Source organism: Zophobas morio, unplaced genomic scaffold (genome assembly GCF_036711695.1).
Source record: "Zophobas morio isolate AGI-343-1 ecotype UQ-CSIRO unplaced genomic scaffold, CSIRO_AGI_Zmor_V1 ptg000031l, whole genome shotgun sequence".
Lineage (NCBI taxonomy): Eukaryota > Metazoa > Arthropoda > Insecta > Coleoptera > Tenebrionidae > Zophobas > Zophobas morio.
In genome coordinates, this window is record NW_026972136.1 from 10,815,772 (window position 1) to 10,838,110 (window position 22,339).

The 22,339-nt window shown below is 33.0% G+C and overlaps 1 protein-coding gene across 9 annotated transcripts; it reads right to left on the bottom strand.

Annotated features, from left to right (window-relative positions):
* Positions 1 to 226: 226 nt before the first annotated feature.
* Cu (curled) lies at positions 227 to 21,751 on the bottom strand. 9 transcript variants are annotated; one of them, XM_064069317.1, is made up of 8 exons: positions 21,399 to 21,748; positions 8,924 to 9,124; positions 6,976 to 7,193; positions 6,907 to 6,918; positions 6,706 to 6,771; positions 6,513 to 6,634; positions 6,250 to 6,456; positions 227 to 878 (listed from the first exon to the last, which is right to left on the bottom strand). In XM_064069317.1, the coding sequence occupies exons 2-8, from the start codon at positions 8,992 to 8,994 to the stop codon at positions 357 to 359; spliced, it is 1,218 nt and encodes a 405-aa protein (XP_063925387.1). In that variant the 5' UTR covers positions 8,995 to 9,124; positions 21,399 to 21,748; the 3' UTR covers positions 227 to 356. The 9 variants fall into 9 exon arrangements, with proteins under 9 accessions (XP_063925387.1, XP_063925386.1, XP_063925390.1 ...); XM_064069316.1 differs by lacking the exon at positions 21,399 to 21,748 and adding an exon at positions 21,197 to 21,390; XM_064069320.1 differs by lacking the exon at positions 8,924 to 9,124 and having other exon boundaries at positions 21,399 to 21,751.
* Between the last annotated feature and the right edge of the window lie 588 nt (positions 21,752 to 22,339).

Consider the following 22,339-nt stretch of genomic DNA (forward strand, 5'->3'; position numbering starts at 1 on the left):
CATCGCCGTACATACGAGAACCCATATGCGTCGTATGGGTTTCATTATTCGTGAGGACTCATGATAGCTCAGTTTTTATTTGTATTGGTATTTTAATTTTACCTTCGAATATGCATATACGTCCTCAGTGTTGTACGATTTCAACTTTTTTGCCTATGGAAGTGGACTCGACTGATTTGCAATTGGCTTTAGGTACAAGAGTATACAACAGTAAAAAAAAAACAAATTATCGACCTTCTTTTATTGTTACTGTTAGTTGAAAAAATCCTACACTTCTACCGTAAGTACAAATAATTTAAACCTTAAGACACTTCACAACACATAACTTAAAAATACATTATCACAAATTGTACCACTTAAAGTGAAGCTTGCACCTTCTGACTACCCATCTTGAAATCGCAGACCAGCGAAAAGTGATCCGAAGGATACGAAAACGACGGAACCCGATCCTCCCCAATTTCCTCCCCAGTTGGTAATTCTAGTACAGCCTCAACCTCTAAGCTACCCTTCTTATAAAAAATATAGTCTATAGTGTGGCAGACCTCGCCTTCGTCCCGTATTTTCCAAGTGGTGTACGGGGGTTCCCGGTCCGCCGAATTTTTATTCGAACTATCACAGTCAGCGTAAGCGCTACCAAGAGCTAAAGATTCGTCAGATAACATCGTGCCGTAGATGGGCTCGACGGGCTCGGCGTTGAAGTCCCCGCAGATCACCACAGGTCGGTCGCCGGAATGCTCTGACACGAACTGGAGCAAGTCCTTGCCTTGCTCGTTGCGGAGGGTCGACAGGAAAGCGCCCTGCCGGGCTTTCAGGTGGGTGGTGGTGATGCAGACTTCTTGGTCGGTTTCTTTGACGCGGAGGTTCGCCAGAAGAGCCACCTGGAACAGCGTCTATCAGATCGGGACTCTTTTTTTTTTCGGAGGTGATAACCAAAACGCGGAAATGGGCGCCCAGTTTAAGGATTGCGAGGTTATTATTAGTTAAAGCGGGGAAATTTTAAAGTTCAAACAGTTTATTGTGCGTTCTACTTTGACTTGGCAGCGTACAAAACCCGTAAGAAATCCATTTTATGCGAGGGCGGTGTTGCCAGTTAACAAGAATTTACCAATTTCTGAAGAAGTTCATAGGTGAAATCTTAGACAAGTTATCATAAAGTTTTTGTCAGTCCGCTTCCATTCATCTTAAAATTTGATTTTAATATACATATTAAAATTTCATAGTGAATCGAATTTTCTTAAATTTACATCGCGTTTTTTGGTTCTTTATCACGTTATATTTCAAAAACAATGTAACTTTTACTGTCCTTGTGATTTTAAATTTCTACAAAAAAAATCGTTCTTTGCTTGCACAAAAAGTGTATTGAATTTTTTCTTGTTATTTTATAAAGTTTAAATGCGGATTTACCATGAAAAATTTTGTGTGACATAATCAAATTGTTGGTCGAGATCGCTAGATAAATTTCGATTAGCGTTTTACCATCTACACAATATTATTCCAAATGTATTCAAAATTGACAACAGTCAATCGGAGTTTCGAAGACGAGCAGATGACAGACAGACAGACGGGGGGACGGAACTGGGAGACCTCTTATTTGTACCTTAAGGGTCACGAAACGTCGAGAAAACATGAAAGTAGTTATTCGCCGAATGTATCATATTATAATACTTCGGGAAGTAAAAATAAAAGAAATTATAACACTATCACATTTTACTGACTTTAGACGAAAATATACTGACGTGAAATTTGCCCTATACTGTCACTCAGAAAAAAAAACTTGACATTGACTCTCAAAAACTAGTCAGGATAAAAATTTGAAAAAATTGCATAAACCAAATACACTTCGAACAAAAAAATAAATGATTGTTGAGATATTTCACCAGCTCCAGACTTTTACGCTACTCTGTATATTTGTTTTTACTTCGCGAGCGTAATCTAAGGAAGTATTGTAATCAAGTCCATCGGGCAACTGGCTAATTTTATATTTTCTCGTCTCCCGTTTCCGTCTGTCCGTCTGTCTGTTTGTCTGTCTGTCATCTATCCGAATTTTAATTGCACAGATAATCTCCCAAACTATCGGACCGATTGTTGTCAAATTTTTTATGTTTTACAAAATAACGTACTCCTTCATTTGTGGTTTATGAATCCGTGTTAAGTTTTATCTTAGGCATTCAGATTTTTGGATAAGAAGTAAAAATTATAACAACATTCATGACGTCATCTCAAAATTTTGTCGAATAAATGTTATTTAAATGTTAACAAATAGCACAGTTCTGAACTTGTGGTTTATGAATCTGTGTTAAATTTTTATCCTAGATATCGAGATTTTTGGAAAAAAAAATGAAAGTTCTACGGACTATTGTTTAATTTCTCAATTTTTCGAATTTTCGATTTTTCGGCTTTTCGATTTTCCGATTTTTCAACTTTCGGTTTCGTAATTTCTCGATTTTTCAATTTCAATTTTTCAAATTTTCGATTTCTCGATTTCTTCAATTTTCGATATCTCATTTGCCGATGTTTCAGTTTTACGATTTTTTAATTTTTCGATTTTTCAGTTTTTCAATTTTTGATGTTTCTAAATTTTTTGATTTCTCGATTTCACGATTAATCGATTTTTTGATTTTCCAATTTCTCGATTTTTTTCAATGTTTCAATTCTTCAGTTTTTCAGTTCTTCAATTTTTCGATTCTTCAGGTTTTTGACTTTTCGATTTCTTGATTTTTAATTTTTTCGATTTCTCAATTTTTGAATGTGTCAATTTTAGGATTTTTCAATTTTTCAGTTTTGGGATTTTTCAGTATTTCTATTCTTTGATGTTTCGATTTCTCGATCTTTCGATTTTTCGACTTCTCGGTTTTAGATTTTACGGTTTTTCAATTTTTCGATTTTTCAATTTTTTGATTTATCGAGATTTCGATGTTTCGGTTTTTTAATTGTTCAATTTCTGGATTTTTCACTTTTTCAATTTTGGCCTACTTGATGGTTCGGTTTCTAAATGTTTCAGTTTTTGAATTTTTCGATGGTTCGATTTCTTGGTTTTTCTATTTTTCGACATTTCGATATTCCAATTTTTCAGTTTTTCGATTCTTCAATTTTCTGTTTCAATTTTTGCATTTTCGATTTATCGGTTTTTCGATTTTTAAAATTTTTCAATTTTTCAGTTTCCCAATTCTTCAAAATTTCGTTCTCTCCATTTCTTCATTTTTCGATTTCTTATTTGCCGATGTTTCTATTTTCGATTTTTAAATTTTTCAACTGTTGACGTTTATAAATTTTTAATTTTTCAATTTCCCAATTTTTCGATTTTTGATTTTTCAATTTCTCGATTTCTCGACTTTGCAATTTCTCGATTTCTCGACTTTGCAATTTCTCGATTTTTCATTTTTTTGATATCTCAATTTTTGGAGGTGTCACTTTGGGTATTTCAATTTTTCGATATTTTCATTTTTCAACTTTCAAAATTATAGATTTTTCGATTTTTCAAATTTTAAATTTTCCAGTTTTTTTGATGTTTCGATTTCTCGGTTTTTCAATTTTTCGATTTTTAATTTTTTTATTGATCGAGAATTGCATGTTTCAGTTTTTTCCCAATTTTTCGAGTTTTCGATTCTTTAACTTTGGCCTATTTCGATTTTTCGATGTTCCAGTTTTTGAATTTTTCGATGGTTCGATTTTCTAGTGTTTCAATTTTTGCACTTTTCGATTTCTCGATTTTGGGACTTTTTCGATTTTTCAATTTTTGGATTTTTCAATTCTTCAGTTTCATTCTCTCCATTTTTTCACTTTTCGACTTCTCATTTGCCAATGTTTCTAGTTTCGATTTTTCAATTTTTCAACTTTTGACGTTTGTAAATTTTTAATTTTTCGATTTTTTTCATTTTTCACTTTCTCGATTTCTCAATTTTTCGATTTTTTTATTTTTCAATTTCTCGAGTTCACGAATTATCAATTTTTCGATTTTTCAAGTTTTTGAGTTTTCAATTTTTCTTCCGTTTTTCAGTTTTGGTATTTTTCAGTATTTCAATTCTTCACTTTTTAGATTTATTAACTTCTCGATTTTTCAATTTTTCGATATTTTCAAATTTTCAATTTTCCAGTTTTTTTGATGTTTCAATTTCTCAATCTTTCTATTTTTAGATTTTTAGATTTTTAAATTTTTTGATTTATCGAGATTTTCATGTTTCGGTTTTTTGATAGTTCAATTTTTCGAGTTCTCGATTCTTCAACTTAGGCCTATTTCGATTTTTCGATGGTTCGATTTCTCGGTTTTTCTGTTTTTCGACTTTTCGATTTTCCAATTTTTCAGTTTTTCGATTGTCCAATTTTCTATTGTTTCAATCTATGCATATGCATTTTCGATTTCTCGGTTTTTCGACTTTTTCGATTTTTCAATTTCTGGATTTTTTATTTCTTCAAATTTTCGTTCTCTCCATTTCTTTATTTTTCAATTTCTCATTTGCCGATGTTTCTAGTTTCGACGTTTATAAATTTTAAATTTTTCGATTTTTTTATTTTTCAATTTCTCGATTTCTCAATTTTTCGATTTTTTTTTTATTTCTGAATTTCTCGATTTCTCGACTTTTCGATGTTTCGATTTTTCAGTTTTTCAATTTTTCGATTTTTCATTTATATGATTTCTCAAATTTTGGATGTGTCAGTTTTCGGATTTTTCATTTTTTCGATTCCTCAATTTTACGATTAATGGATGTTTCGATTTCTCGATTTTTCAATTTTGCGATATTTTAATTTTTCAATTTTTAAAATTATAGATTTTTCGATTTCTCGATTTTTGAATTTTTCGAATATTCAAATTTTAAATTTTCCAGTTTTTTGATCTTTCGATTTTTAAATTTTTCGGCTTTTCAATTTTTTGGTTTTTCAATTTTTTTATTTATCGAGATTTCAACGTTTCAGTTTTTGAATTTTTCGATGTTTCGATTTTTCAATTTTCGCATTTTTTTTTAATTTTGAATTTTCGATTTCTGGCTTTTTCGACTTTCAAATTTTTAGATTTTTCAGGTCTTCGATTTTTAAAATTCTTTGATATCTCGTTATTTAGATTTTTCAGTTTTTCGATAAGCGTTTTTTCCCCGCCGTTGACCAACTCGAAAGTAAACCAAGTTTGTTAAGTTTAATTATTAATCCATCCCTCTAACGGATACTTTAATATTTTCTCGACGTTTCATGACCCGTAGAGTATGAAAAAATAGGTCACCCGTTTTCGTCAGTCTTGTGATATTTATTAGACAATAATCTCCAAAACTACCACTGTTTTATAGGTATTTTAGGAATGTTGTGTAGATGGTAAAAGACCAACCAAAATTTATACATGAAGCTAACTTCATCAACGTAGCTGGATTACGGTTTCGAAGCACACGATTTTATATATTTCAAGCGAATGGGTACAGCAAAACTTTGAAATGACGTCATACATTTTTTAAGGGATGAATAAATAACTGATGTTACTGTGTTACCAAAAATTTTAAGGAAATAAAATACTCCAAATCTAAGACGAAGTAATCGCAAAAGTCGGCTCAAGCAAAACCGTAATGTCACAAAATCACTACTTCATGAAGTCATTCCATAGATGGCGTACTTGTCGTATTTTTTAAACCATAATTTAGTAGTTATAAAAAAATGTATTTAAGAACAAGGATTTAACAATCAATTAGGAAAATGTGGCAGTTTCCATTTATTAGACAAAACACCTTTTTTATTATTGTACTTTGGTTTTAAACATAAATGCTAATTTAGCCTTGCAATTTAAAAAAATCTATTTACGCATAGTTTTTATTTATGTTAATGTAAGTATAAATAGTTATTATTTAAGGTGTTTAAAATTCGAAAAACTGGCATGAACCAGAGTAGAATTTAAAAATAAAATATCCAACTTATGGCTTCGTAGAAACGATTATTGAGTCATTTTTTAGCAAGTCAACACAGACTAAAATTATTCGGTCTGGGTGTAAAGTCTCATAATATTTGTCAATAATATTTTAAGGAAATTAAAGTCCACAAAGTTGGCGCCAAAACCCGTATAATTTTAACAGTAATAACCTTGTCAATGCCAATGGTGTGGAAATTTTAAATGTTTCAATAGCATTTTATTAATATTCCAGATGTATTATATAAAGTTAAGGTGTCTATCTACTCCACTTGACATTTCACGTTACGTCACAGCTGGAATATCTCAAAACGCCAACACAATTACTCTGAGAAAGCGTTTGCAAGACACAAATTGTAAATCTTTACCTGATTACTTTGTACTCTCCAGATTTCCAGAATTCTGGATTCGATATTTATTACGTCGAATTTGTTCGTTCGGTAGAATATAGCACACCCGTCTGGACCATTGTTGCCCGTAATGTAGACACAGGGAGAATCCGGTTTCGGGTAGAAGACTCCGGTGTACCCTTGAGTACCAAGGACATGTTTTAGGAAGTTGAAGTGGTCCACTTCCTGGTTTACAAATTAGAAATAATGAACCTTCTCAGTGAATGTCGCACGCTACTTACTTGAAGACAAATAATGTCAGGGCAGTATTCCACGATCTCTTCAATTATACGGAATTTTCGAGAGTTCCACTCCAAAGCTTCATCGGGGCACTTGACGAAATTATCATTCATTTGTCCAAGTGCTGCAGAAGCGAAAATATTAATTTGTTGACTGGTCACAAACTCTAGACGTCGCTAGACTTCGATAACTCACCTTGGGACAAAATATTCCACTGGAAAACTCTTAGAGAATAAGGACTAGAAACATAATCACTACAACCTGTGAACAGAAAAACACACAATTGAAATATGCAAACAGCACAACACATGTCACTAAAAACTAACACCAGAATGTGGCACCAATTTTGTTAATCATCTTTTTCTACCAGCCCAAATTTTGTGTTAGTTGACTAACCTGGTTCCGACCCTAATCAAACACACCTTGTGGTTTAAAAATTGTCAAAAAGCGGTACTCAGTGCCTACCTTTGGTCACGGCATTCAGCTTTTTGTACTTGAATGCGTAAGAATCGTCATTGGATTCGCCGGCCTTCTTAAAGGCCCTCTTCACCATGGGTTCAACTAAAGGCTGGGTTTGACAATACTGTAGCAACTCAAACCGGCTGAAGTTGATGGGCATTTGGATGTCGTTGTCTTGACTGTCATCGTTCAGTATTTTCGGCGTCGAGCTGAAGCTGCCCATTCTGTACAAAAACGACAATTACTAATCGATTAACGAAGTATGATAGTGTGGGATTTTAATTACAGTAAAATACAGCGAACTGATCTCATCTCGATAATATGATTGATTATGTGTGGGAAATTGGAAAGCCCGGTGGGACTTACCGCTGCAAGATAGCCTTTTGGAGCTTGACATTGTTCAAAATTTTCTCCTCGCAGATGTCAATTTTCAGCATTTTCACGTGAAACTAGTACGTCTGTACCCACGCGCTCACTTATATCTAGTACATTGATATGTTGTAAGCTTATACATATGAAAAGAAATGTTAATGCGGTTTTAACATAGAAAATATTTGTACTTTTGTTCAGCATCTTGCCAGATCTGTTATTTACGAAGTCAAAGGTCTGAGCTAATACGTATTATCTCGGACATCTTATCTTGTTGTTTTCATTTATCGAGATGAGTTTCAATGCCAACACAAATGTTTACCTCACGTGAAGATTTAAATTGTTTTGTGAGGTAAAACAAACAGGAGGTGTCAAATGTCAGAAAAATTATTTTAGTGAGTGAAAATCGTATCGCTTTTTTGAATTATTTATTTTAGGATAGAACGCATTTATTAGTTTGAATTTTGGGCTCAAGATTCGTGTTGAGTCGGCGACATCTGGCAGAGAATAGGCGTACTATAAATAAACATAACACAGGTTTCTGTGTTTGATTTATAGTGCCACAACCTGCCACACCAGTTCCAGATGTCAATTTCTCTAAAACTTAGGTTATTATTAAAATTTTTCCTACTACAAGTTTAATTTTATTTTCTTATGAATAATAATCGTATGCGTGGACATTTCCAACAAATCACTTCTCCTTCCGACTGATAATCGCCATTAAAATGCAAATAAACACTAATTTATGAAAAACTCACGGTAGAGGTGTTCCAGGACAGCACAAGTTCACAAACGAATTATTTGAAAAATGTGGTAGCGCCGAACTCATTTTTGTTTAAATTTAAGTTTTTAACTACACTAAACCTAAAGGTTTCGGCTGGATTCATTCAAAGAAATGCTGCTCTAATTTTAGATTTTTTATTGATATAACAATGTAGGCTTATATTGATCAGAGGAGTTGCTATAAAATTGTTAATTTATTTCTTTAACCCTGTTTTCACCCAATAATTATTTCACTACTCTTTGGACACCTGTATTACTTCACATGTAGCCGTTGTGTTTATGTTGGACTGTGTTAGTTATCGTGGAGGAGCGCAGAGGCGGCACACGCGTTCGGCCAAAGGGCAAAAATAACGCGCTAAAGGTTACAATGAAACAATAAAAATACCGAATGTATCTGGAACGGGTATTTTTTGCTCTTGATGAAACGAGATTGGAGACGTTTCGGTCCGATAACCCAATAACCTATTTGTTTGTTTGTTTTGGCAAATTACCATGTATCAAAATTAAAAATTGCAACTTGTAGTGCTTTTTCAATGTTATAAAAACCAAAAATAGTGGAATTTCAAAATTTTATAAATAAATACTAAACGAGTCGCCTCTGTCTCCACTTATTCGCTGTCGACATAGCATATCAAGACTTTGATTTACATGACTAATTTTAATCCTTGGACAGTCATAAAAATAAATTTTTTAATAAGGCCCCTTGATTGGTAAAAATTCGAGCAATTGCCATAAATTTCGGCATTAGAAAATTCAAAGTTAAGGTCAAGTTAAAGGTTGCATTAAATTAACTTCCTCTTACCTTGGTAAGGCCAGCATGCGGGCAAATCTTCGTATCGACAGTGAGAAAAATTGACCCCCTCTAACCGCCATTATGTTCACTTTATTTTAACACCAATTACTATAAATTACAAGGAATAGAATGTCTACTATGAACTTGCACAAGATTCCACTTGAATGGCATCACTTTGTCGCGAATATTTTTCATTGAATTGTTCTTGTCCTGTGGCAAAGACGAAGACTTGTGTTATCCATTGCATAGTTAGAACTAACGATTGCCGTCTTGTCTAGGTCATCTTTAAAAAATCGTGCGATGTTATCAGTACCTAACGCGATAGCCAATAAGGACCAAAACTATCGATATTATTTAATAGAGTCTGATAAGACGTCACTGGAAACATCTAGTTTGATTCGAAAATTTAGTTGAAACTGGATTAAGGCCGGATGAGGAAAGCAGACGATTGTTTGTGCTTCTGGGTTTCTTCGCGAACTGGCAAAAATGCGCTGGATTTTATCATCAAAACTGATTATCCTACATGTATATTATCTAATGTTATGTCATCATGGACAAAAAATTGATGATGTTGGTCCTGTTTACTGCGTAGATTGAAGACTTCATTATCATAAATCAACATGCCTCCCATGTTCTCTATTTTATTATCGGATTTTATTAATTACGGGCTGGGCTCTGACACGGATTAGGTTGTTTGTTACACGAAAAACAACAAATAAAAATAGAACGAAAATGATTTTTTTTGAAATATGGCTAATTTTTTTGACGTAGATGCTGTACTTATGTCAAGTGTGTGCACTAAAAGAGACAAACAATTTTTGGCATATCAGTGAAGTGTCTAAGATTTAGCGATGAGATTTGATCTGTGATATCATTTTTCATGGAGTGGCAGACAGAGTCGAGGACACAAACCCACTCAGACTATTCCTAATCCATTTATTGCTATTTTTGTGATTGCGAAACTTCCACAAACAAGATTATTTTTTACAAGTACGAAAAAAATAAGATTACTTCCTATATTTGCTTCATTGTTGTAGAAATCTATAAGAATGGGCGTTAACTTTTAGTTGCCGCCTTGTTGATGCAGGGATTATCATTGGGTAGGACGATATATTAATTATTTAGGTAAAAATAGATCAAACTGGTTTTTTCAAGCCATGTTCAAGTAATTAAATTTATTATTAATGTTTTTATTCCTATTATTTATCGTGAATGTGACCCCTTTCCATGGCAGCGTAGAGCTAATTCGTAAATTATCATCATTACCGACGCGCTTTTAATTACCAGTAATTAATGGAAATCGCAGAGACACTTGTTTCTCAAGTTGTATTTGAAAAAAAAAAAAATACAAAATTGTATGCCACAAACAAAAATATAGTACTTATGTGGTGTATTTATTTTTTGTATAATTAAAGCTGCTGTTTTACAGGAAAATCTGAAAGAGTTAGAGATCATTGTACAGTGGAGTAGTTGTTATTGTTATTATTGGGGGCACGATGACTAATAATTACAAGTTGACAAGAAATGGCACGTAGCTGGTGCCATCAGTACTATTTGTAGAATAATTTCAAGGAAAATATGTACTGCAGACCAACTACGACATGACAATTGAATTATAAACAATGTGAAACAGAATTTGGTGTAATTTTATCAAGATCTGTGTTGCTATCCTTGAAAAATTGTCATCAAGGTTCTGTTAAGACATGCTGTGAAGTAATTTGTTTAATGCATGCAGATATTTGTAATATTCAAGAAAGGACAACATGCTGAAATACCTTTTAGGATGTAGTGAAATGGTGCGATATAGCTTATCTGAGTGTGTTGTATTTTTTCAGCTGTGAGAAATCAGTAACGTGGTGTGATGTTTTGGCAAATTTTACCGAAATTTTTTATTAGTGTTGTATGACTAGAATAAGAATTTCATGCAATACCGATTGTCTGGATATAGAATACATAGTTCTATATTTCTCCCACATGCGGCATATATTTTGTTATACGAAGTGGTGATAAAATCACGCGATAAAATCTTCACACTTAAAAGTAATGACGCAAAAACAACTCAAAGAACTGTAAAAACTGTTTCTACTTGTTTTTAATGGAACTATATTCTTGATCGTGGAAATTACAACGTTGTTATTGTCTATTGAGAAAAACATATATTTCCGTTTAAAAAAAAATTGATGACGTCATATCGTCTGCATTTACCGAGTAGTTATTGTATTTCGTCGGTATTTTTACTTGTTTTGAATATTATTTTATTGGTAATTGCATCATTTTCCAGAATGAGTATTTTTCGAATGAATAATACAAAATTAGCCAGCGCCGACTCTGGTCGTAATTGTGCATTTAAAAGTTAAACTAGTCATTATTTATTGTATTTTATTTTAGTTTAATAGTGAAATATAAATAATTTTAATGAGCGAAAAGTGGTATTTAAATATGTGGCTTGAAACATATTTTTCACATTTTCGCATTTGTTTTTTTATTTTAATAACCATAATTAGTGTAAAGTGTCACCTTCTAATAACCCTGCTATAAATCGGTGTTTTGTTTACTTAGAACATCAGTAATTGGAAGTCTATAAATAAATTTGAAGTTACTGCGTGTAAAATTTCGACTTTAGCGTTAGCAAAATTTTCGTAGAATTCTTTTTTTTTGATAACAAAGTGCTTTACGATAAATGAGTATAATTTGTTTGAGCGTGGAATATCTACAATTTTGTTTTGCGAATTTCTGATTACGGAACTGCTCTTTACTAGTTTATTGTCGTTGCAACCGGCGTTTTTGACGTTGCAGTTTGATTCTTCTAGATTTTCTTTATAATCAGTGTAGAGAGATACAGTTTTACAAAATTACCATAGTGTGTGAAAAAATGGAAATGTGTTTCCTTGTTATTGGTAAAAAGGATTCATGGTTAGTACTGAATTCAAATTGTGCAATATTGGATTATTTTTAGTACACACAAATCATCTAAACATGTTTCCCTTTCCCTTTCTCCAGTTGTTTTTTGTTAATAATAATTTGTTTAAAAATATTTTTACTTCAATTTGGACGCAAAAATGGGCTTCCTTTTTTGTTTTGTCTTTTTTAAAACATAAAACATGATTAAAAAATTACGATTTTTTATATGGTGGTATATTAGCAGAACGTTGACTGCAGATATTTACATAATATGTCTAAATAAATATAACTATTGATAATAATTAATTTTGGGTTGAAGTTCCCGTTGCAGTTCCCGCTTACTACAAAAATTTACCATTTTAGACAAGTTTCTTGTTGTCGAAATAAGCTACACATATTAAAAAAAAGGCAAAATGTAACCCTGCCCACCCACCCTATCTCAATTGTGATGATTTTGTTTTATTCGTCGTGAGCCAAGAGGGCGGAGCTTAACTGCAAAACCCTTATTTCTCTACAAGAAATTAAAAACATGTTTTTGAGTATCGTGTTGTTCAAAGAATACTATCTTTATTAAGAAAAATATAAAACCAAAGATTAGGCCCCACCCATACCCGCCTACCATTTTAAACATGTTTTAAGTTTCTTGTTATGAAAAGATGGCTATGGATATCAAGAAAAAAAAAAAGGCAAAATATAAGCCCCACCCACCCGCCCTGATGATTTGTTTTATTCGTGGTAAGCCAAGGGGCGGAGTTTAATTGTAAAATCCTTATTTTTCTACGAGAAATTACCATGTAAGACATGTTTTTGAGTATCGTGTTATTCAAAGAATGCTATGTATATTAAGAAAAACCCAACCATAACTGTCCTGATCTAAATAGTAATGAAATTTCATTCGTTGGCCGACCTAGGGGCGGAGCCTAATCGCAAAATCCATATTTCTTAACAAAAATTTACCATTTTAAATGTTTTGAGTTTCTAAGAATAAAAAAAAAATCATCACAATTGAGACGGGCGGGTGGGCGGGTTAATATTTTGACTTTTTGTTTTAATATGTGTAGATTTCTTTTCACAACATGAAACTTAAAACATGTTTAAAATGGAAAATTTGTATAAAGAAATATCGATATTGCAATTAGGTTCCGCCCCATAATTGCAAAATCCATATTTCCTTGCAAAAATATACGATTTTAACCATGTTCTAAGTTTCTTGTTGTGAAAAGATGGATATGTATATTCAGAAAAAAAAAAAAAACAAAATACAAACTCCGTCCATCCGCCCTATCTCAATTCTGATGATGATTTAAATTTGATTATGATATTTTCATGACCTCTAAAGTGCGAAAAAATAGGTCTCTGTTTCCGATTGTTTTCCAATTTTATATTTAGGTATACGCGAACCAAAACTTGTCTTATCATCCTCACCAACCATGTGACGTCGTCCCCGCAAAATAATTTTTAGTAAAAGCCATTTAAATTTTATAAAATAACTACTTGGTTTATGAATCTACCTTGATTTTGTTTATTATTGTTGTATATGTTTGTCTAACGACGTAGATAACAGGTCCGTGGATCAATGCCGGGTCGCATTTTTTTTTTTTTTTTTTGTTAGTCAAATCAAGAATGGTTCATCCTCCATACTGTTATTATTAGTATTACACACGTTATTGAAATTGACATAAGCGTCCTCGTTAAAATGGTGATGATGTCATAATAAAATTTTGCATGGAAAACTCACTTAAAACATACGCGTAATATGCTTCTTCACCTGTAGTTGAACAGTCCACACGTAGCTTTATTTTAACTTCTAGGATGAGGGAAGTTCTGTCTGCATAACTTTAGACCATTTTTTTAATGAACATTTTTTAACACCATGTTTGTAGGCTGTCCTAATTTTCGATTAAATGTTTTACAACCCAAAACATTTGTCCAAGGATATTTAGGCAGAACTTCCCTTGCTCTTGAAGTACAGTCGAACAAATACAGGTTCTTTAAAAAATTAGCAAATTTAATTTTGCGAATTTTTTTGCACATTTCAGGTTAGATGTATCCGGTAAAATTTTGGTCAACGATTTCATAATATTTGGTTTTGTAGTTTCAAAATCTAGATGTTTAGGGTAAAAAATCAAGACGGATTCATAAACCACAGCTGTAGAAGCACGTTATTCATTAAAATTTTGATTGTTTGACTCTATTACAATCAATCTTTAGGTTACTATCGGGACGCAAAAATGTAAAACTTGCGCATGAAACCCCAAAAACATATATATTTTATACAGCCTTTCTGATTTTAGAATTAATTTTCTACGATTAAAAAATTATCAAAATAAGTGTAGGACGATTTGGGCGGTTTTTGAGAATTGACAGCAGTAGAATAGGGGTACCAAATATTTTCAGTTCTTGCCATTTCTTGAATTTAAAATAAGATTCCTGTTATACAAAATAATTTTGACCGTTTTTCTGGAATTGTACAACGAAATTTTTGGGGTGTTTGTTGAATTGTTTGCTCATTAAAGGCTTAAATTTTGGAGGAGCTAAAATTATTAATTAAAGACCTGATACATAAAAAATATCCCGTTCTTTTAAAAAAGCACATCAAAATTACTTACCCAAAAATTTTTGAACGTGGGATTTTATTCGAATGTATATTTTTTTGTTTTTTGATTTTTCAAGCATCACTACACTGAACTTTGAGAGCTAAACTATAGTTATTTACGTTACAAGTGGGATGAGCTTTACTACTATACGTGTGGGAAGTTTATTCACAACGAGGTTTTGGCCGAGTGTGCCATCACGCGAGTATGATTCATTAACCCACCAGTAGCATATACAATTTTATCTATGACTTCAGAATTTTTGTCTGATTAATGGGAAAAAACTCAAAAAAGTGGTGTTAGACAAGTACTCCAGTAACGACATAAATAACCCATTACGATGATCGGTAATTGCAGTTATTGCGATGGACAAGGATAATTCTCTGTAAATATATAAGTATATACTTAGTACATTTTTCTGTTAAATCACTTTTGTTTTTTTTCACTCATTCCGTGTATAACGATAAATCAACACAAATTTTACATTACTGTGATAAATTTATCATTTTGTAAACTTATCTCTCTATAGTTAAAAAAAAAATTGAAATCAATTAAATCAATTATAAAACTGGCGTTTTTTTGCAAAGCTGTGTTTCATTTTATAATCATCATAGTATTTAAAGAACAAACGCCACTTGTCATTGCTGCTATATTAACCATTGTGCCTCCAAATTTAAGCTTGAATTGACCAATCAGACACGAGTGTTTCAGAAATGTTGGACGTTGATTTGTTTAGAAGTTGCACGTTTTGACGTTTTTAATATTCGTAATTAGCGGTAATAATAAAAAAAACTCGAACTTGTATTTTTTGTTGATTTAGCGCCAGTGCGAATTCATTTAAAAAAAATGATAATTTTCAACTACTTATTTTTTATTTAAATTTGACAATAGGAAGTGCGCTACTTCTATTAATTTGCATTTTGTTTGCACATGATTCATGGGTTTAACACATTCACTCGACACCGGCGATTTTCACATTTCCAATTAATATTCCCGATATCTCTGACTGGCAATACCACAATAATCCGTCAAATGACGTCAACCGATCATCACGTTTTCGGCACATCAGAATAGATAAAGCAATGAATAAAATTTTTGCCGCATTCTTATCACCGATAAGAATTCTTGAGATTGCAGAGGCCGTTAGCCCCTGCACTGGCGCATCTCCAAGTCGCGATTTCCCACAACATTCTATTTTCGCGTTAATCAGGTCAAAAATTTTACCTCACGAGATAGAGCAGGAACTGCTTCGGCGGAATGAAGGCCCCCGAGTGCTCGTCGAGATGCCCGAATTTGATTTCCATGCTCCTCGCCACGAGTCTCTTCTTCATAGCCGGTGTGGTCATCATGCTCATTTTTGTCAGGGTTTCCGCCAGAGCCAGGGATTCCCGCAGGTTGATCGTCCCGTTTTGGGGCTCTTCCCAGATATCACTCATTCTGCGTTTTACCACCTTTTCACTGCATGTGTCACGACAGCGGTGCGACTAAGTTGACTTAAAGTTAAGTAAGTTTTTTAAACGCCGGTCGGATAGAGGTGGTATGGAGCACCCTCGACCTTAGAACAGGTGAGCAGTCACCGAGAGACGTGTTTACATTAATAATAATAAGTAAGTCGGATATAATTTTTAATGACGCGGAAGTACACTCGCTGACCTTTGTAGTGGTCTATTATTGAAGGTGCCGGCGCTGCTCACGTAGATTTTATTTTGTTTTTGATCGTGGAGCATTTTTAGGCGGTTTGGGAGTGAAAGCTTTGCTTGTTTGTAATTATGTGCGAATTATTACATCATTGGGACCGGGTCCAGTGTTATTTCTTTGAAATAAAAACGGGAATTTAACAAAAAAAGAAAAAATGGTAATTTATAACATTCATCCTTCAGTTTCGAGGAATTTATCGCACAGATAGTGGGGAAAAAGTCTACGATTTTGTTTTAATGTTTCTAGGAAAGCACGCTTTGGAGATTTCCACTCATGTGGCATAATGAACGTATGAAACTAGTTATTTGTGTAATTAGTACACACAATAGTACTTTGGCGCAGGAGAACGGATGTTTTGACGAACATAAGAGCTGCATTTTTTTCATTATCGTATCATCTAAATCGTTTTTCTATTGTTGAATCAAAAATATTTTGCAAGGGTCACTCTCCCGTTTCCGGCGGTCTGTCCGTCCGCAATTTAATTAGACGCGTTATCTCCGACATACTTTAAGAATGAGACTGTCATTTTGACTCTTAAAGATTTTACTTTAGATTCTAAATCTTTGGGAAAAAATCCAAACTTGACAAGAAAATTTTGCCCAGGGTTTTAAAGTTTTGTTGGATTTTTTTTATTGTTAGGTGATGTAAAAGCGTAAGTTTTAGATAAATTTAAATTTAACTAAAAGTATTAATTAAAGAGCTGGTATATGATCGAAAAAAACAAGTACTTTAGTAGACCATGAAATTTATTTTTAAAACAAAATCATTTTAAAAATAAATTTCATGGTCTACCAGAGGACATTTTTTTCGATCATATGGTATAAAAAAAAAAAACAATAAGATTACTTACATTCTTAAGCGTGGGACTTTATTCGAAATTTCGATGTACATTTTTTTGTTTTTTGTTCTTTCGAGCTATAACTACACTGAACTTTGAAAGCTAAACTATAGTTACTTACTATATAAATAAGATGAGCTTTACCACTATACGGGTGGGAAGTTTATTCATAACGAGGTTTTAGTAAAGTGTATCATCACGGGAGTATGATTCATTAACCCACGAGTGATGTATAAAATTTTATCTATGACTTCAGAAGAAAATACAAAACCAGCTGTACAGATTTTAAGGTTATCGCAATGATGATAAATCGCTAATCAAAATTAGCCTATCCACCCCCACCAAAATTTTACTGACGTCACCTCAAACATTATTAAGTAAACAGGATTTAAAATGTGCGTCGATATGTGATTTTAATGTATGTACAATGTTTGCGAAATACAGTTTTATAATGTATCTAAAAGACTGTAAAAGGTGTGAAACGATTTTTCGGAACCTCTTAAAAATAAATTCCGTGCTTCTAAAGTATTCAATATCACAATGGAATGTCGAACACCTATTTTACAAGGTGTTTTCACAGGAACTAATTTTCAGTATTAAGACGTCAATAGATGAATGGAATTGTTAAACCAGCAAAGCGTAACATTTTATGAATACAGTGTGCGTATATTTTACTTGTCTGATTAACACTATTAAATTTATGACGCCACGTATTATTTTTTGTGCCAATCCTAGCTGTTGAAATCATATTTTATGGAGGATACAAAAGAACCTCTCTCTCTCTCAATAATCAAACTATTACTTTATTCAATTTTTTTTTTCGGATGGCGTCATAACTCACTCGAAGGGACGAACAAATTTGCTCAATATTCAGCCGTTTTGGGTATTGAGTAGTTTAGGAATTTGTTATGTATAGTCTGAGATACGTAGGTGTAAAATTTGATGGGAATTAAAAATTGGTCCTAAATTATTTATTCAGAATTTTCCTCGCTCATTAGATTTTGCAAAATTTTATTTATGTTATGATAACCCCTAAAAGTTTGTAAAAAAATATAGTTAATACCAGTCACAGTGTAAAAAAAAATCGATATAATTAAAATATAAATATAAAATATTATACAAAATTTTTTTTTAAGGCGGATTGATAAACCACGAGTACAGTCATAAAATTTAGATAACCTTTACTACCCAGAATTATGCGGGGACGTCATCAAATTGTTGGTGTGGATGATTATACAAATTTTGATTAGCGTTTACCATTTGTACGATATTCTCAAATCACACAAAATTTCACAACAATCGATCTCATAGTTTCCGAGATTATCTATCTAATAAAAATCGACACAGACAGATGACAGACGAAATGAGATACTTATTTTTTTCGTACTCGAGGGGGCATGAAACGTCGAGAAAACATTAAAGTACCCATTCGGACGCTATTACAATTTAAAAAAAAAGTGAACTAATTTGCCGATACTTTCCCTTAATTCCACAGGAGCTAACTGGTCGACAAAAAAGGTTGTCAAGTTTCTCTTCATGTGCTCTTTACAACAAACAATGCAAAAAAAAACAATTAAAATTCATTGCCAATTTGGGGACGGTTTTTGGTCGTCGCAAACATTTTGACTTGTTAAATTTAATTAACAATTTAGTAATCTGAAAAAAAACAGTCCGAGGCATCTCAGCTAATTTAGATAAAAATATTAGGTTTAAATTTGATAAAATAAGTTATCTTAACCAGATTTATACTAAATTTATCATAGCTTTATAGCCACAAATGATAATTTTTCGTCATAATATAAATGCTTCCTTTTTAATTATGAAATTTGTGTTTATTTATTAGAATGTTTCTAATATCTTTACTATTTTGTTTTTTTTTAATTAAATGAACGTTTATAGTTTGTTTATTTTTTCCTGATTTCTTGTCATCATATACAATTACAATTACTTTTTAAATGGCGACCCAATTTTTGTAATTATTTTTTAACATATCAGGCAAAATCGATATCGGAAAGTATACAGGGTGATCAAAAAATCACGTATAAACTCTGTGGTACGTGTACCTTCAACTTTGAGATTTAATATTTTAAAAATTGGTTCACGGATTTTCTAAACCACTTTTTTTCGAGTTCTTCAGAGCCTTCGTAGCAACGTACCATCGAGCTTATCCGTAATTTTTTCATCACCCTATATGACACAAAAACTGAAATATAAAAACAAGTGAAAAATAAATTGATCTTTCAATGAGGTCATGGTGATATTTAAACTTCTTGGAAATTGTGGTATGAGGCCACATTTCCAGGAAGTTAATGGTCTCATTAAAAAAATGAAATAAATTTTTATTTAAAAATATCATCCTAGGATGTGGTATTGCTTGGCTTAAGGACGTTGCAACACAATTAGTGTAAAATAAATTTATTTGGCCCATTATCTCAGAAACTCGGTTAAATTACCATTTTGAATTTTTTTGTTACTTGTTACTCTTCATCTTCAAAAAGATGTCAAATTATGTTTGTAAATTTGGATTTTTTTAGATAGAATTTATTTAGGATTTTTTTTATAGGAATTTTGCGGAGATGACCAGATAAATTTTGATTAGCAATATAAGTATCTTGTACACAATACGCTTAAAACGATTCAAGATTCTCATTTGCTTGTACAATTTGGAATTGTTTTCCAAAAATCTAAAATCGAAGGTAAATAAAAATGGGTGACAATTAATAAATTGCAAGCATAGAGCTTATAGTTTTATAAAATTCAGAACGAATTTACCAAGCAAAATTTTGAAATGACGTCATCAAATTGTTGCTGAGGATGAACAAACAACTTCTGATTAACGTTGAACCATTCATACGATAGTCGTAAAGATCACCTAAAGCTCACAATAAGAAGTAAAAGAAAGTATTGATGATATTATAGTTGTTGACATTTTAAGTCAATAATTAAAAAAAAGTAAAACTATTTTCTTTAATTTTATTTGTAATGTTGCATAATTTTTATCAAATTTGTGCCACATTGAAGGACGCAGGATGGGACGAAATTAGTAAAAAGTGAAATGTTACGTATACACAAATAGGAACGTAATGGACTAACCTGGTTATTATTATTATTATTATTGTGTATTCGCCGTCAGTCAATTTTTTATTTTAAAAAGTCATTTTGTTTCCACAATTTTGCCTGTGTTATTTTTGACGAAATTTTTATCCAAGATTAGTTAACACCACGTTGTCTGATCAAGTGATCATGCCACTATTCTGTGACGATCATGCAACTCAAAGAGTGGTACAGTTAAGTACCCTTCTCTAGCTGTACACTTGTACCGGTCATGATACACTAGAAATTAATATACCAACCGATTTTTACAACATTTTTGAAAAATAACTTTCTCTACAATCATGATGCACACATCCCTCGACTCACAGCTGCACAATAAATACCTGCCTTGCAAAATCCAACCTAAACAAAGCAAATGCTGAAACTTTGCCAAAATTTATCTCGCACGCGATAAATCAAGTGTCGGAGACAAATGCTTCTATTTCTATCGAGTACGAAAATATTCGATAGAATTTTCCAACACTCAGTAGACAGCCCGCCAACACGTGCCCACAGGTTGGGTCTTTTGCAACGCTCTTATTTTAACATCCCAATTAATTTAGGGAGTTCCTGTTTACAAGTTGTTCGAATGTGATCAATGGCCACGCAGGGGGGAACGTTTTAATGTTTATCACCACTGGCAACGCCGCCCAAATTTGTAAACAAAAGTGCGCTAGTTTTTTCTACGGCGATAACAATGTGTCGGCGGCGTTGCCACACCTGCCATAAATCAGCAGAAATAAAGTACGGAATTGAATTCGAAACGAGTTGGGAAATTGGGTTTGATTTTGGACGGGATTTGTGACACTGTTTGGGTATTTATAGAGTGGACTTTGTATCAAAATTAATATTGTTTTCGCGTAGCTTTGTTCGCGGTAAACAAACCGAATTAGCATAACTTGTAAACAAAGCCTCCGGTGAGATTTGGAGAAGATAAGGTCAATAGAGTTGGTCTTGGCTTTTTTAAATTGACGCATCTGGTCTTTGTGTGAATCACTATTAGAATTGGGTAACTGACGTTTTCGCTTTCCATGGCAAATCCCTTAATGGGATTCGTAATTGGTAATTAGAGTCGCTACAAGGTAGCACCGATGACTTAACTCAGATCGGCAATCATTAGCTGTAGAAAAAAACGCAGTAGTCTCTGAAGGTACATACCAGCATGTCAAGCACCACTTTATTGTTCTTGATTAAGGCCAGATTCGAACCTTGCACAAAATTTAGTTCATCAAGTGAGGTAATAACCACTTATAGTCAAAGACAGAACTGAAGGATACACACCACCAATTCTGTTCGATCCGCCGACAGAAACTAGTATGAACTAAAAATTCTTATCTACAATATGAAACAAGTCACTTGCCAACGACCGGTCAATGTGCGGTTGTACACAGTTGATTTTTTCGGCTGGAGTCACTCGGGATGGTTGATAACACGGCACGATGTTGACATTGTCTGTAGTGGTTTGGGGCCGCACGAGATGCTCTGTTGGTGGGGTGATGACCTTATTGAAGCACAATTTTTCGCATTATAAATACACCGCTGACACAGAAGGCGTTTCTGCCAAGATTGCAAAACGTGAAATTTCACTGCCAAAAGGGTATTCAACACGCCGAATCTAGAAACTCGACTGGGACAAAGTTCAAGTGATATGACTGATATCGATAAATTCAGCAGACGTTTTTCAATCGGTTCCTAAAATTAATCTGACTCACTTGTGCAGACTGAGAACGACAATGATAACCGAAATTCGAACACGTTGTTTACTCAAATCGTTATAAGAGTTTTTTGAGCTGCAAAATATGTCTAGATTGTTCATTGAACAGTGTATTATTGAACAATGTCCAAGTGCTATTTTTGAACCGATTTGTTGGACAAGTTTGCCGAATAGACAGAGTCCAAGAACAAAATCGTTAGTTTAGAGTGAAAGTACAATGTGTGCACGGTTTTGGCTATACCTTGAGGATACGCATTCCAGCAGATGCATAAACCGGAAATTCGGTTTGATAACAAACCGGAAACCTTGCGAAAAGCCAAAATTAAATTTTTATAGGTGGCAGATTTTTTTGTCTTAAAAAATGACAGTAGGAAGGAAAAAGTGAAGGAAATACCGCATAGTTGTCGAAAAAGTTGCACGAAATAATTGCGTAACTACTAGGAAACTAACAATGTCTTCAAAAAAGGAAAAGAATCAGGGTTTTAATATCCAACGCGCGAAAACGACACGAATTACAACACGTGCTTACACAAACGCCGACGTAAGTGACTCCATTTTTATCAACTTTTATCCCCAAAAGGCTCCTT